This window comes from Neomonachus schauinslandi, chromosome 2, assembly GCF_002201575.2.
Source record: "Neomonachus schauinslandi chromosome 2, ASM220157v2, whole genome shotgun sequence".
NCBI lineage: Eukaryota > Metazoa > Chordata > Mammalia > Carnivora > Phocidae > Neomonachus > Neomonachus schauinslandi.
The window spans coordinates 21,444,520-21,460,469 of record NC_058404.1 but is presented as its reverse complement, the minus strand read 5'-3'; the positions used below and the strand labels follow the sequence as shown (position 1 = coordinate 21,460,469).

The following is a 15,950-nucleotide window of genomic DNA, read 5'->3' as shown; positions in this document are numbered from 1 at the left end:
ATGCTATATAATCTTACTAGACTAATATTTCTTATAAACTCTGACTGATATCTCTTTTCACAAACTTTCATTTATTTCCTCTTTTTCAGTTCATTGAACTTAAAAACCACCTTACTCTTGATATTCTTTATAATAGGTTCATATTCTGCCTATTCAGTTCTTCTATCCAGCATGAACAGAGTAATTCAGAGGACTGGCTTTGAAGCTAGACCTGGGTCAAGAATTCTACCTATATTTCTTCTGTGTTTGTCATGGCTCCTACAGGGCAAATACATACTGTTACTCATCTTTTCATGTGTTAGAGCAGTGGTTTTCAAACTCTTTGGCATTATGTACCTTCTTGCAAATCTCTTCAGTGAGTAATAGAAGACAGCTATATTCTCATCTGCTTTTTTTATTCAGTAGTTGCAGTGTGTTGTTTTTCATAAAGTATATTAAGAAAATCTGCCTCACAGATAAAGAAGTAGGAAAAAGGAAGAGTATTTTAATAGCCCTTTCAGATTATTGTAGATATTCTTCTTTGATACTGAATCAACACTTCGCTAGTGGTAGTTTCTTAAAGTTTAGTTGCAGTGTGGAATTTGAAACTTTTGTCATCTGTTATGTTAAAATCCACTGGCCTACACTGCACTTTGAATGGATCTTTTACCCTTATATAATCTTGTAACATCAAACGGAAGATACTGGTTGATTCAGTTATGCAGATCTTCCAAATGTTGACATATTTATTATACAATACATTTTTAAAATCACATTCAGTGATATTGTCATAATATTCTCATGAAAGTCTTTACTTATTGGAAAGCTGTCAAACTCATGGTGGTGTATACAAGTTTTCCCAAACTCTAATTTTTACTGAAAGCTCAAATGTTATTACTGGCAACAAATACTGTCAGTTGTTTTCTTTAAGTTAAAGCTGACTTTGTTCATTTGTAAGAAAGTGCCTGCCAAATACCTAAGTCTAAATAACCATAATTTGTCTGTCAGTTGTTCTTTCAAGTAAAAATCATGTTCCATGAAAAAAAGTTCAGTTCACAACTCAAAGAATCACAGTGCTTTCTCTCAAGACAGCGATAGTACTTTGGAATGCAACAGAGTGCTTTATGCACACTTCCCATTTCATCTCACAGCATATGACGACATCCTCAAAGACACCTATCCAATGCCGGGTATTGCACTAGGCACTGGAGATAAAGGGGCGAGGGAAACAAACAAATAAAAATAGGTGCCCTCCACCCTCACAATGCTTACAATCTGGTGGACAAAACTAACGCTGATCAATGAAATAAGGAAATAGCAAATTATATCTGTGATAAGTGCCATGAAAGAAAGATACTTGAGGCTCTGAGAGCATATTTTGGAGAAGTAACTTAGGTAGCTCAGGGAGACACTCCCTGGGCAAATAAATATCCACATGAAATGTGAATTGTGAATGAGAGTTAACTAGGCTAGTAGGAAGTTGAGAGTAGAGAATTTCAGCAGGAGAAACAGCAAGTATCAAGGTGCCATGACAAGAAGGAATGTGATACATGTGAGGAGGGGAAAAAGATCTGGGTAGCTATAGTGCAAGGAGCAAAGAAGAATATGGTATGAAGTGAGGGTGGGTATGTGGGGCAGTTCCAAATCATTGAGTTGGTAAGCTTATATTAAACATTTTTGTTTTTATCCTAAAAGTAATGGAAAATCATGGCAGTAGTGTAAGCTGCAGAATAATTTGGTGTGTTAGAAAACAACTCAACTGAGTAACTTTTTAAAATCCCTTTGGCTTTATTCAATGATTCATGAATCAGGCAGCATCCAATCTAGCAGATAGTGAGGAGCTCTAAGGAGCTGTATAAAACAAAAGACTTATAGGCAGAAGGGAACAAGAATAAGAAAGTTATACGAGGCAAAAAAAAAAAAATGGGTTAGTTATTGAAAGGTTACCTTCCTTTAGAGGACAGCAGGGGTCTCTCAGGCAGATTACAAACTAGTGCTGATTGACTGATTTAAGATTCCATTTCTGACAGAACAGAAACTGTAATTAAGCCGTGGCTTGGTTATGTGGGTCTTAGCATAAGGAACTCCATATTGAACCTGTTGTCTTGTTTTTAACAGGTGCATACCATTATTAGATTGTGTTTTAAAAGATCTTTCAGGGTGGACATAGATTGAAGAGGGCCAGAGTGAGCATGAGCAGATCAGAGAGGAGACTCTTGTCCAGGCTTGAAAAGCTTCTAATAAGGGTGGTAATGGTGATGATGGAGTAATGAGTACTAAAAATTTCTGGCTGGTTTACCTGTATGGATGGCAGTGGAGACCAGGTTTGAAGGGAGATATTGTAACTTCAACTTTGGACATGATGGATTTAAGATGCCTTAGATATCCAAAAGAGGAGATATGGAAGAGGCAGTTGGATCTGGCTTTTGATCATTCATTTCAAGTCATTGAAAATCAATGTACCAAATAATCAGTTGTTTGATAATCTACTTGAAACTGCCAAACAAATGCCTTAAGTTATGTTAGAACAAATTATAGCCCTTTTTCTAGAGCTAGGGATATGGCAAAACCTTAAATAAATCCTTAAGAGCTAATATATAGCATGGTTACTGTAGTTGATAATACCGTATTGTATAATTGAAATTTGCCAAAAGAGTAGATCTTCAGCATTCCTAATAGTAACCAAAAAAGTAACTATGTGAGGTGAAAAAAAATGTGTAAAAGCTCAAAAAAAATTAAATCCTAAATAATTTGGCAAATTGGCTACTTTGAAAATTATCTTTTAATCAATTAATATTTTAGATTTTAGATTATTTCCGTTGGAGATGAGGGGAGAGGGCTGGGTAGAGTATATATTTAGGGTTCATCTGTATGTGATTGGTAATTAATGCAATAATTATGGATGAGATTGCCTAGGAGGCAGTATAGAATGAGAACATAGGTGACCAAGGACCAATCCTTGAGGAACTCCTAGACTTTAAATGATGAAGGTACAACAGCTTGAAAGATGAGCCTCAAAAGGAAAAATAGGAGTATCCAGAAACATGGGAACAAAATCAAGAGTATGGAGTCATAGAAGCCAAGGAAAATGAACAGAATGGTCAAATGAGATGTCAAGTTAGATGAGGACAGAAAAATGTCTACTAGATTTAGTAATTTGAAGGTTATTGATGATTTTTAAAATGATGTTTCAATGTAGTGATTAGAGCAAAGACCAGATTGCAAGAGCAGATGAAGAAATGAAGACAGTGAGTATAAAGGACCCTTTCAAAATGTTTGGCTGTGAAGTAGAGAGGAAATGAAAGATAGTAGTTGAAGGAGAGACTTTATCATGCAATATTTTGTCAGGAGACTCTGAGGTTATCAACTGAAGGAGAGGGAACTATATGAACAAACACATGGGATCAAGAGAGTAAATGGTGTGTTCAGAATAGTCCACTTTGGGAGTATGTAAGGTAGTAGTGATAGAAAAGGCTATAAATTGAGTAGGGCTCTTTTTTGGAGGAATTTGAGGGCTGTGGAAAGGATTATATTTCTCTGCGCTCCTTTAACCTCCCTTTCTTCCCTCCCTTCTAGAAATATTTATTGAGTACTTACCATGTACCAGATAACCGTGTTTCGCCTTGGAATTGGTTGTTTGATACTTTTTGTCCTCTTAAAATATTTTAAGTTTCGTAAGTGTAGAGACTGTACGTAGAAAAGGCCCTTATACAAAAATAGATATATATGTGTTCCATACATTTGTTTAATTGATTTCATACAATTTTTTGTATGAAATCTTTTTATATTTATTATTAAGTTAGCACAGATTTGATAAAACTGTTGATGTATTTTTTAGAATATCAAATGGTATTTTTGCATCAAATTCTATAATTTTTGTCAAATTTATGTTTGAGAAGTCATTCAATAAGTAATGCTTAATTTAGAATTTCATAGTTTGAAAATTTTTAATTCATTATTTTCTTGAATTTTTTCTTCATAATATACTGACTATAAGCCTGTTGGTGGCTTTTTACTTTTTGGAAATAAATTTCAAATTTGATTCTTTTCAAGATATTACAAAACTACCACTTGCAGGAAAAAACATTCCATTATAAAAAACTTGCGCAGGACATTTAACAACCAGAAATTAACTGATCAGTTAGTTTCAAACTGGGACTTTTAAAACATAGTTAAGAATGATCACTAAAGATCAAGATATTTGTAAAAACTTTTTTTCAAGTGTAGGGTTACAAAAAGAAATATTTGCCTCAGAAGAGAAAATGTTTCATAGACTGAATATTAAATCATATGTATATCAGTGTGGCATATTGAAATTAGACAGACTTGTATTTAAACCTGAGCATTCATTTACTAGCTTTGAGAACTTTGTTAAATTATTTATTTTTTTGTCTCCTCATTTATAAAAATAAAAATAATAGCAACCTCATGAGATTTTTGAAGATTGAGTGATATTGGTTGTGTTTAGTAAGATATCAGAAACACGGTAAGCACTTAATACATGTTGGTAGCTGTCATTGTCACTATCTTCATCATCGTTTGAATTCATAATCATAATTTTTTTAAAAAATCTTTGATATAATTTTATGGTGACATCAACAGGAAGAAATTGGTATGCTGTGTAAACATTTGCTTAATATAGTTCAAATAAATGTTAATCAAGATATATTTGATTGTTGATTAAGCTTTGTGTTTGAAATCTAGAAAAATTCTTATTTTACCTACCTCAATAGAACCTAAAAGGTAAGTTTCCCTTCTAGAACTAAAATAATTGATTACCTTCATGTAGCTTCAAGTATTATTTTAATTTTAGTTTTAAAAAATATATTGTTAAAAATTTCAAACATACATAAAAGTATTAAAAATATGATGAACATCAACCTATAGCTGAAGAAATAAAATACATCCAATAGAATTGAAGTCCCTCTTCACCCAAGTTATATTTATATATGTAGTAACTTCATATGAAATAAGGAATTTAGAAAATCAGAAAATCCTTTGAAGAACAATCTTAATGGCTCTTTAGTCTTTATAAAAAAAGCTAATAATACTGAACATGGTGACATATCCGGCAGAATGAATATGTCTTTTGTGAATAATTTACCCTGGAAATCTCATAAACCCTACAAAACTCAAGAGTGTGTCTAACTTCCTCTTCTGATAAATAGCTTCTGAACATTGCATAAGAGCATGTGCATGTACTTTAGTGCCATTTGTTTTTCTTCTGTTCATACTGCTATATTTCAAAAGCAACAGATAATAAATACTATTTACAGTGTTCTGTTCATTATGAAAAGGAGGATGAAATAAATGTATTAGAATTAAGGCTAAATGCTGACTTCTTTATAAACCTGTGATTTTAATCACTTGATTACACATTTGTATAAATTATCTTGGGTAAAAAAAGGATATTGTTGCTATATAGAGAAGAAGTCAATCTCCATAAAAATCGGTTTGCTGAATTTTAGAACATACTTCTATGCTTTCGATCTTAAAGTGACTTTTTATATTGCTTACAAAAAAGAAAGTTACATGGCAAAAACTGCCTATCTTATAGTCTTGACTTCGATGTACTGTTTACAGTAACTATGGTTAATTATAAAGAAATAGCCACATTGCCATGTAAAAAAATTATTGGTTATCATTATTGTAATGTAGCTGAAATAATTAATATTTACCAGCTCCTAATGCAGCTGTGTTATAAGACTTAATCACATATAAATCTGGAGATAATTCTTGGGCAGACATTAGATAATCAGAATTTTCAAATCTGAGCAAAGGAAACAGCAATGGTGACTGAGCATTTATTCCAATATTATAAGTTTTATAGTGTTTGAGATCTTCAAGGGTGTGAGGAGGAATCAGAAAAAGAAAGTGATCTCGGTAATTTATTCAATTATAACACTCTTGTTCTAGAAATGATTCTTAAATACGGGGAAAGAATGGAGAACAGGATGAGGGTCTCCCTATCGTGTTACCTGCTTTCATCTTCATCTCCTTTTCTCATTGCCCCGATCCTTCCCCTTCACCCTAGAGAGACCTGGCGTTTGAATTGTAACTAGAGATAAAGCAGAGATCATAGGCAGCACCTTAAAATTATAATTTCTCTATGTTCATGTTTTATGTTCTAGTATGAATATTTAATAAATATCAGTATTTGTGTTTTTAAGCCCATAGGATGTTTAACATGGAGTAAGTTAACTTTATAAATCCAGAAATCCCCAAAGTAAGATGATTATGGAAAATGTTTCCTATTCTACTGCTATCACTTATTATAACTAGTGTATAGTACATGAAACAAATACATAAGTCAAATCTATACCTTAGATCCACATCTCAAAGCCAAAAAATACTTTGTCTTTTAGATATAGAAGCTTGGTGTTATGAGTTAGGGTTGTAGATGGTTACTGAATTCAGATGTACATTACATGAAGTATTTATTATCTAACTCTTTTATATTTGTTTATTACAGTTGTTAAAACGTGGAAGTCACTTACCAAACAGGTAGGTTAAAGCTCTTGGTGTACATATGCATGCACACTATATATATATGCATACCCACTTTGGAAAATAGTTTGGCATCATCTATAAAATTAAAGATACACATACCCTGTACCTACCAGTTCTCTTGGATCTCAGTTCTGCCATACATATACCTAGTAAAGTTAAACTTGAATATGCCCTATGATCCAATAATTTTACACTAGTCTCTATACCTAGAGAAACTCATACATGCATGAGAGGTTCACAGGAATGTTATTAGATTATTCATGGTTGGCCAGAAAGACTACAGTACAATGTCAATAAGATAAATAAGTTTTTATATATTCATACAGTGAATAGTATACCAAGTGAAAACAAATGAATTATACTGGTGCTTAAACTAGATGAATCTGGGAAACATAATGACAGGCAGTTCACAAAAATATAAATTACAGTTCCATTTACATAAAGTCTAAAAAGAAACCACTTAAGGATGCATTCATAGGTGGGAAAACTAAGGAACGATAAATATTAAATTCAAGACAATATTTACCTCTGGGGGAGATGGAAGGAAATACCATCAGTGAGAAGTGCAAAGAGGCTTCTAAAGTACTGGTAATTTTCTGTTTCTTAACAATTTCTAACTTTAAATTTTACATATATTCCTTTTGCACTTTTAAATGTATGATAAACTTCAATTTAAAAAAAAGAAACGTATTAGTATAGCATTCTAGGGAACTTCCTTAATCAGTTATAGAGAATCTTCCAAAGCCTGTAGCAAACATGATGTTTACGTATAAAACTTTAGACATTCTCTTTCCAATTAGATAGAATACAAATATGCTATCACAACTACTACTCACTGTTTTATTACAGGTCTAAGCTAAGGGAGTATATTAATTTGCTAGGGCTGCTGTAACAAATACCAAAGTTGGGTGGCTTAAGCAACAGAAATTTATTTTCTCACAGTTCTGGAGGCTGGAAGTTCAGGATCAAGGTGTTGGCAGGGTGGGTTTCTTCTGAGGCCTCCCTCCTTGGCTTGTAGATGTCTGTCTTCTCCCTCTGTCATCTCCCCATCATTGTTCTGTGCATGTCTGTATCCTGATGTCTTCTTATAAGGACACCAGTCATATTGGATTAGGACCAACTATAATGACCTCGTTTAATAATCTTAATTACCTTTGTAAAGGCCGTCTCTAAATACAGTCACATTCTGGGTACTGAGAATTATGACTTCAAATTTGAGGTAGACATAACTCAGGCTATAACATGTAGTATGACAAGAAAAAATAGGTTCCAAGGAGCAGGACAGTAAGAAACAATATGATTGAGAGAAAAATATAAAAATGCATAGATTTCAAATTCAGATTTAGTAAAAGTTTAGCAAGGTTGCTGCTAGTATTTCTGCACCAGCAATAGCAATTAGAAACTGCACTATCAAATAAGGTACTTTTCACAATAGCAACAAAAACTATTAGATTCTTAGTGTACTTAACAGAAGATGTGCAAGATATTATTCTATTTTTAAGAGATATGAGTAAGCAGAGAAATATGTCATGTTCACAGATGATTCATTTAGAAGAGTAAGGGCCCAGAATTTTCCGAACAATTCTGAAAAGGAAGGAAGGGAAGCAAACAGACAAACAATAGGATGAGAACAATTGGGCCTGTCTCATATTAAGATTAATAATAGAGCTATAATTAAAATAGTATTATATTATTGCAAGAATTTTTTAATCAGATGAAAATAATAGAATATAGAATCTAGAAACAGACCCAGGCATGTATGGGAAGATCTGTAAATCCCTGGAGGAAGGATTGACCTTTAGGTATTGGAACAATAGTCTTTCCAAAATGGGGCTAAATACAATTAAATATCAAACTGACCACCATATACAAAAGCAAATTTCAGATGGATTAAGTTCTTACTTTGACAAAAAATTCTGAAATATTAGAAGTAAAATAAAGGACACAAGAGGTTTCATTAGATGAGACACATAAAGCTCAAAGGAAATTTTGGAAAATTTTACTAAATTAAATATCAGAAACTTTGGCATACCAAAAGAGTGCCAACAATGTTAAAAGATGTATGACAGATGGGAAAATATGCTTGCAATATATTAACAAAATATTGAGTGTACTATACTTATATAGGACTCCTGTAAGTCAATATAAAAAAGATAATCAGCTCAGTAAGAAAAAAAGGGTAAACATAGAATGGCTGATAAATATATATAAAGGACCTCAACCTCACTAGTGATTAGGAATATGCAAATTAAACCAATAATATGGTACTGTTTCACACCCATCAGATTATCAGCTTCCAGAAATCTAGCAGTACCAATAATTAGCAATGAAGAAGAAAGAACCAGGTGAGGGTGTATTGTATATTCACTTTTGAGAGAAATTTGGCAAATGTAATAAAGTTGAAAGTACACATCAAAAACTCTACTTTTAGAGAAGTATACTAGAGAAATATTACGCCAGCAGTCCTGTACACGTTTTCTGCAGCATCGATTGTAATAGCCAAAATTAAAAAAAAGAAACAATATAAATGTCAGTCAGTTGAGAAATGAATAAAAAAATTGTGAAATAGGCATTCAAAGACAAATATAGTAATACAGAACCACAATGAAAAAATACATCCAAGTTATGAATGGACCTAGAAGACTGAAAGTTGAGTAACAGCAAGTTGCAGAGTAATATAGACTGCCTGTTCTTAAAGTGCAAACACCTTTTCAGGGGTCCATGAAGTCAAAACTATTTTTACAATAACACCAAGAAGATAATTTGTTTTATTATTTGCATTCTCTCACAAGTGTACAGTGGGGTTTTTTAGAGGCTACAGGATGATTGATGATGCCATCAATCTGACATCTAATAGAATATGTGTTTGTGTATTTTTGTGTTTAAAAATTTATCATTTCTACTTCCACATGCATTAAATATGATATCCACATAAACAAGATCTCCTTGGGGTGCATAATAATTTTTAAGAGTATAAAGAATTTACATTTCAGAACTGCTAATATAGAACTGCTGTGTAGCCATTAAAATGCAATGAAGAATATTTGGCAGGAAAATATGCCCATGAAGTATTAAGTGCAAAGAGTAAGTTACAAAATAATATGTAGAAAATAATTTAATATTTGCTGCAATGACAAAAAAGCTATATAATTATGCCTAGAAAGAATTAGACTAAAAGGATTTAAATAAAACTTTCAATTATGGTTCATTCCTGGATTGAAATTAGTTTTTATTTTCTATACTTGCTAATTTTCCTATAATGCATATATATTAACTATATAATAAGACAAAATTGTACTTATTTAAGAAAATTATATAAATCTTTTACAAGGCACCGTAATTCTAGGAAAATGAATTTGATACAGCAAATATCTATTTAATACCAACTTACAGTATGCGATATAACTCTGATGCTAACCACCCAGATTTAGTGTCAGACTCCACTGATTTAAGGGCACAGTCCCCAACAAGACTGCCCTTATTTCAGATGCCAGCTGCAAGATCAAGGGTCCCCAGGCCCCCCACACTTCTGACCAACTGGCTACAAATCCAAGAGGCTCCCATAATTCCCCTTGAAGTTTAATAATTTGCTAGACTGATTCAGAACTCAGACACATTCTGTATTTATAATTAACAGTTTATAATTATTTTAAGAGACACAAATCAGGACTAGCCATATGAAGAGACTCTGAGGACAGGTATAGGAAGATCCCAAACACAGACCTTCTATGCCCTCTTCCCATGGAGAAGTGTGTCACCCCTCCTGGCACACCAATATATTTACTAGTGGCAATCTCCACTGAGCTTGGGTGTTGAGTTGTTATTGAAGGTTTCATTATGTAGGTATAATTGATTCATTGGCCCAGTGATTGAACTCAATCTCCGTTCCCTTTCCCTACCCCTCCCCAGAGGTAGGGAGACCTCAGAGCCCCAACCTTCTAATCCCATGGTGGTCCTTTCTGGCTATCAGTAACCCATCCAGGGTCATCCTATAACCAAGTGTGATTCAAGGATATAGCATCTTCCAGAAACCAGGGGCAAAGGCCAACCAAAGTATTTATTATTTTTTTAAAGATTTTTTATTTATTTGAGAGAGAGAGAGAGAGCGAGAGAGCACAAGCAGGTCCCCTGCTAGCAGGGAACCCAATGTGGGGCTCGATCCCAGGACCCTGAGATCATGACCGGAGCAAAGGCAGACACCTAATCGACTGAGCCACCCAGATGCCCCAAATTATTTATTATTATAACACTACTACATGTAAGAGACCAAGATCTAGGCACTGGGAATGGGGAGAGAAATTCCCAGTCTGAACAGAAATACAGATTTTAATACATTTTAAAACTTCTTAAAGTGAACTGAAGACAAAAATCAGTATGTTGGGGCGCCTGGGTGGCTCAGTTGGTTAAGTGACTGCCTTCGGCTCAGGTCATGATCCTGGAGTCCCGGGATCGAGTCCTGCATAGGGCTCCCTGCTCAGCGAGGAGCCTGCTTCTCCCTCTGACCCTCCCCCCTCTCATGTACTCTCTCTCTCTCCCTCTCTCTCTCTCTCATTCTCGCTCTCTCAAATAAATAAATCTTAAAAAAAAAAAAATCAGTGTGTTAATTAGATAATCCAGACCAGAAGAAGCTGAATTATTACTAAAATAAACTGCTTAGTCAGTAAGGATCTGGTCAATCATTTAGTAGTTGTGTGACCTTGGGTAAGTTCTTATCCTCTTTAAGTCTCAGTAAAATATGCATAATGAGGATGTTAATTAAAATTAAATGAGAGATTATATATTGTCAGGCACATAGAGGGCACTCAATAAAAGGTAGCTATGATTTTTTTTTTTTTTGGTTGTAAACTCTAGCTGAGTTCAAGCTAGAAGAGATGAAGTTGAATATATGGAAATAGTTAAAATGGAGAAAGAGAAGTTAATATTTATATAATAGATATGGTATACATTAAGGTATATAAAATATATGCAAAATGTTCTTTTTAATCTCTTGCTCTAACAAAAATATTTATGAGTTTATTGTTTAAGCAGTAAATATTCCAGCTTCTCATCGTTATTCAAGCCCGAATTCTTACCGCTGTGCTGTTGCTACTCTAATCAGAAGCTACTGATCGTCTGGTGGCATCTGTTACTTGCAGTGCAGAGATAGATAGCACTATGAAGGGAATGAAAGCGGGGTTCACAGTGGGCTTCAGGGAATCCATAAATCCCCTAAAAATACCTGTGCTGCCTTTGGCATCCCAGGGTTTCCTTATTTGCCTGTCAGCTCAGCTTTGTAATGAAAAAAAAAAAAAAAAAAAACAGTTTATAATGTTACAGAGCATTTTTAGGTACAACCACATCAGGAAGGGTTTGTCTAAAAGTGCTTCTCAAACTGGAATGTAGAGAAACAAATCGCCTGGAGTTCTTGTTAAAAATACACATTCTGGTTCAGTAGGTCTGGGATGGGAACCGAAATTCTGCTTTTTGAACAAGCTCACAGGTTATGCCTAGGCTATTGGGGAACCACATGTTGAGTAGAAGAATCAGGTCTGGGAATAGAAGTGGTTTCTAGTGTTTCTCAGTGTGTTACTTAGCAAACCACCTTTTTTATTTCAAATTATTTCAGTTTATCTCATCAAATCCTTTAATAATTTTTCTTTACAATTAACCAAAATATAATTTTCATTTATTATTTTGAACTCAGTATGCACAATAAATTCAAAATTCCTTTAGTATCTGAACAATGATTCAAATGTTTAAATTTTCCAAAACAGCTCCCCAACCTGCTGTGGTAGTTTGATTTAGAAACAAACAAAAAAGGCTGACTAAGCAATTGAAGTCTGTGTTCTTTACTGAATATGTAAGTTAAAATTAGAAAGAAAAAAAAAAAAAGGAAACAGTGGTCATTATCACTCAATACCCCTGAACTCCATCTGACATCAGCACTCTTCGAGTCACTACTAAAATATTCTTCATTCTTTCCCAATTTGATCCTCTGTCCATTTACTTCCTCCACAAAGCTCCCTAAATCCAAGAGGGCTACAGAAAAGAGACAGTATGTGAAGCCAGGTCATCATCTCTGACCTTGATTAGGAAATCTACCTTTACTTACCACTTTCATGAAATTATCCTTTTCTAACTGGTTCCTAAACTTAAACTCACTGTTTTATCTTAACCTGATTATTTTATTTTTTTATTTTTTATTTTTTTAAAGATTTTATTTATTTATTTGACAGAGACACAGCGAGAGAGGGAACACAAGCAGGGGGAGTGGGAGAGGGAGAAGCAGGGTTCCCGCGGAGCAGGGAGCCTGATGCGGGGCTCGATCCCAGGACTCTGGGATCATGACCTGAGCCGAAGGCAGACGCTTAACGACTGAGCCACCCAGGTGCCCCTTAACCTGATTATTTTATATATATTCCTCCACTTGCAAAATTTATCTGAAATTTTTGGTAGCTCTAATTGAATTCAACATAGCTTCTTTATGATTTACTTTATATTTAGACTGTGGGCAAATATTGGGTTTTGTGGTTGAATGAACCACACGTATAGAATAGAATAAATACAGCCATGTCTCAGGTCTTCTAAGTGGATAATTTTTTTGTATATGACATTTAAATATTTTTTATCTATTTTATAAGTAAGTGGTTTACCTATTAATCAATGTTATGATACCTTATGTTATAGGAATTAAATCAAATGCTCTCAGAAACACCACCAGTTTGGAAAGGATCATCAAAGCTTTTTCGTAATCTTAAAGAAAAAGGTAAGTTAACTTTAGTACTTATGCATTTTAAAATGGACACTGTATTATTTATACTCTTTATATATATTTTTCCTTATACTTAATATAACAAGTTACTTATATGTGCAGATGTGTGTGTGCATAGAGAAAAAACTGAAAAGAAAAATACCAAAATATTAATGATTGTTTCTGGGTAGCGGGATTAAAAGTGTTTCTTATTTTTAAATATATTATTCATGTCTTTCAAATTTTTTAGAAGAAAATGAACTTTTATGGCATAAAAAATTATTTTCCAACCATATTGAGTAGTGAGGGTTATATTTAATTATAGAAAGCATTTTTCAAAAATATTGATCTCCAACTATTTTTCTTCCATTTTACTTCCAGGAGATTATAGATTTTTAAAAAATTTAATAATCACTGTGAAGAACTTATTGGATATGTCTTTTGGTCACCCAATTGGAACATGTTTCTTTTAAAACAACACTCGTTGCAAAATCCACCTTTCAACCTACTATATGATCTATATCTATGTATCTAAGCTAAGTTGTTATAAATTCATACATTTCCTCGCAATCAAATTATATAGTTTTTATTGCCATTTTCTTTTACACTTAACTTTTGGTACATATTTATAGAAAAGACTAATTAATAAAATCTCTTTAATCTTAAAAAGGAATTTTTCTTGTAAATACACTTTTTTATATTTTCAAATATAAGACTATATGAAATAAAAATATTAAAGAAATTATATAAACAGTTACCTTTTTCATTTTCATCAATTTTGACAGATATTGGTTTGAAAATAATTATACTCTAGCATGAAGACAAATATTTTAAAGGATAATTATAATCCATGTATTTTATCTGAGTGGAATTAGAAATTCAAATTGCTTCCACCTGGTTCACATGGAATCTGAAAGGGGTAGACACCTTACCTTTCATCGTAGGCTTTTCATAATTAGGGTTTTAAAATCTTTGCGAAATCAGGGCCATGGTATATTTAAAGCTCTTAGAAATTTTTTCCTGGAAATTGTCTTAAAGATTGTCATTCAAATCTAGGGTGGGATGATAGGATTAGGAAAAATCAAAGCTCAGAAAGATAAGTTAGCAAATATAAAAATATTTACTTTTAATACCTCTCATGGGAAAATACAAATTGGATCGAGTATCATCTGAGAAAAACAAATGCATGGAAAAAGGAAATTCTTTGTGGTCATAGAAGGGGTTGAATCTGGAAGCCCTGGGTTTAGGCTTGTCCTAATCTTTATGTTACATGAATATTTGCAGATTTCGGGGGGGGAAATGATCTATTCAGTGCTATCCCAGAGAATTATCTATAGTGATGGAAATGTTCTATTTCTGTGTTGTCTCCCATAGTAGCTACTAGCCAGATGTAGGCTTTTAACCAACTGAGCCACCCAGGCGCCCCCAGATGTAGGCTTTTTTTTTTTTTTTTTAAAGATTTTATTTATTTATTTGAGACAGAGAGAATGAGAGAGAGCAAGCACATGAGAGGGGGGAGGGTCAGCGGGAGAAGCAGACCCCCTGCCGAGCAGGGAGCCCGATGCGGGACTCGATCCCGGGGCTCCAGGATCATGACCTGAGCTGAAGGCACCCGCTTAACCAACTGAGCCACCCAGGCGCCCCAGATGTAGGCTTTTAAAAAGCACCTGAAATGTGGCTCCTTTAACGGAGGAACTGAATTTTTTATTGTATTTAATTTTATTTATTTTAAATTTAAGTAGCCACATGTGACCAATGGCAACCCTGTAGGATAGTGCAGAGCTATGTCATGGTGATTGGATTATCGAAGGAATCCATGTACACAAAAAGTTTTAGAACCATTAGGTTAGGCGAAGTAGAATGTCCCAGAGAGCCTTGCTTTTTTATAAATTGGTTTAAGTGGCAAAGGAATTTTAAAGCTAAATCTTGAGAGCTATTGAAGATTAATTTACAGTTGCATTTTATCTGCTTAAAGTATTACCCCCGCAAGAAAATGTTATGCAGTTTTACAAAAAATTGTTATGCAACATTTATGAAAACATGTATTTCAGACTTAGTTATAACAGCCAGCTGTGTAATGTATCATGATATAGGAACTAAACAGTATAATGTTTTTAAGGAACTTCCCTTAGAACTTTTTTATTGAATTTTCAAAAGAAATGTAGTTGACATCTTTCTTACCCTCTTTTTTTATATGCTTAGCATATGTATTTTTATTTTATTTTTTGATCTTGGGTAGCCGTAAAATAAATTAAAAGGTGAGTCTAATAGTTTTACATTTTTGTAATTGGAAAGCATTAAGAATCTACAGTTCATGTTGGGTAGTATTTTCTCTTTTCGTTGATCATTTTTATTAAATTATATCATAAATTTCACTTTGTTCTTGTTTGTGGATTACACCACCTCAAAAACCATTTGGTCCTACAAACAAGTACCTACCATGATAATTATGATTAGTACTCTCACTGCTAATTGTTCACTGAGGGAAATCTTGAGTTAATTATCAAATAAAAGATGTAGTTATTAAACTTCTTTATATCAACCAACATCTCTTGTGTGTTCCACCAGGTCAATTAGAACAACAGTCAGTGATGATGGGATTGTAGAGACATAGAGTCCATTTCCCAATCCCATTCCCCTTTTTTCCTTTTCTTTCTTCTTTTCTTTCTTTCTTTCTCTTTCTTTTTCTTTCTTTCTTTCTTTCTTTCTTTCTTTCTTTCTTTCTTTCTTT

General features: G+C 33.5%; 1 protein-coding gene across 1 annotated transcript in view; it reads left to right on the top strand.

Annotated features, from left to right (window-relative positions):
- The window catches only part of MICU3 (mitochondrial calcium uptake family member 3), a 104,471-nt gene that overhangs the window by 42,767 nt on the left and 45,754 nt on the right, over window positions 1-15,950 (top strand). Inside the window, 2 exon segments of the mRNA XM_021694133.1 lie at window positions 6,452-6,483; window positions 13,156-13,234. Of these exon segments, the coding sequence (XP_021549808.1) occupies window positions 6,452-6,483; window positions 13,156-13,234 (111 nt within the window).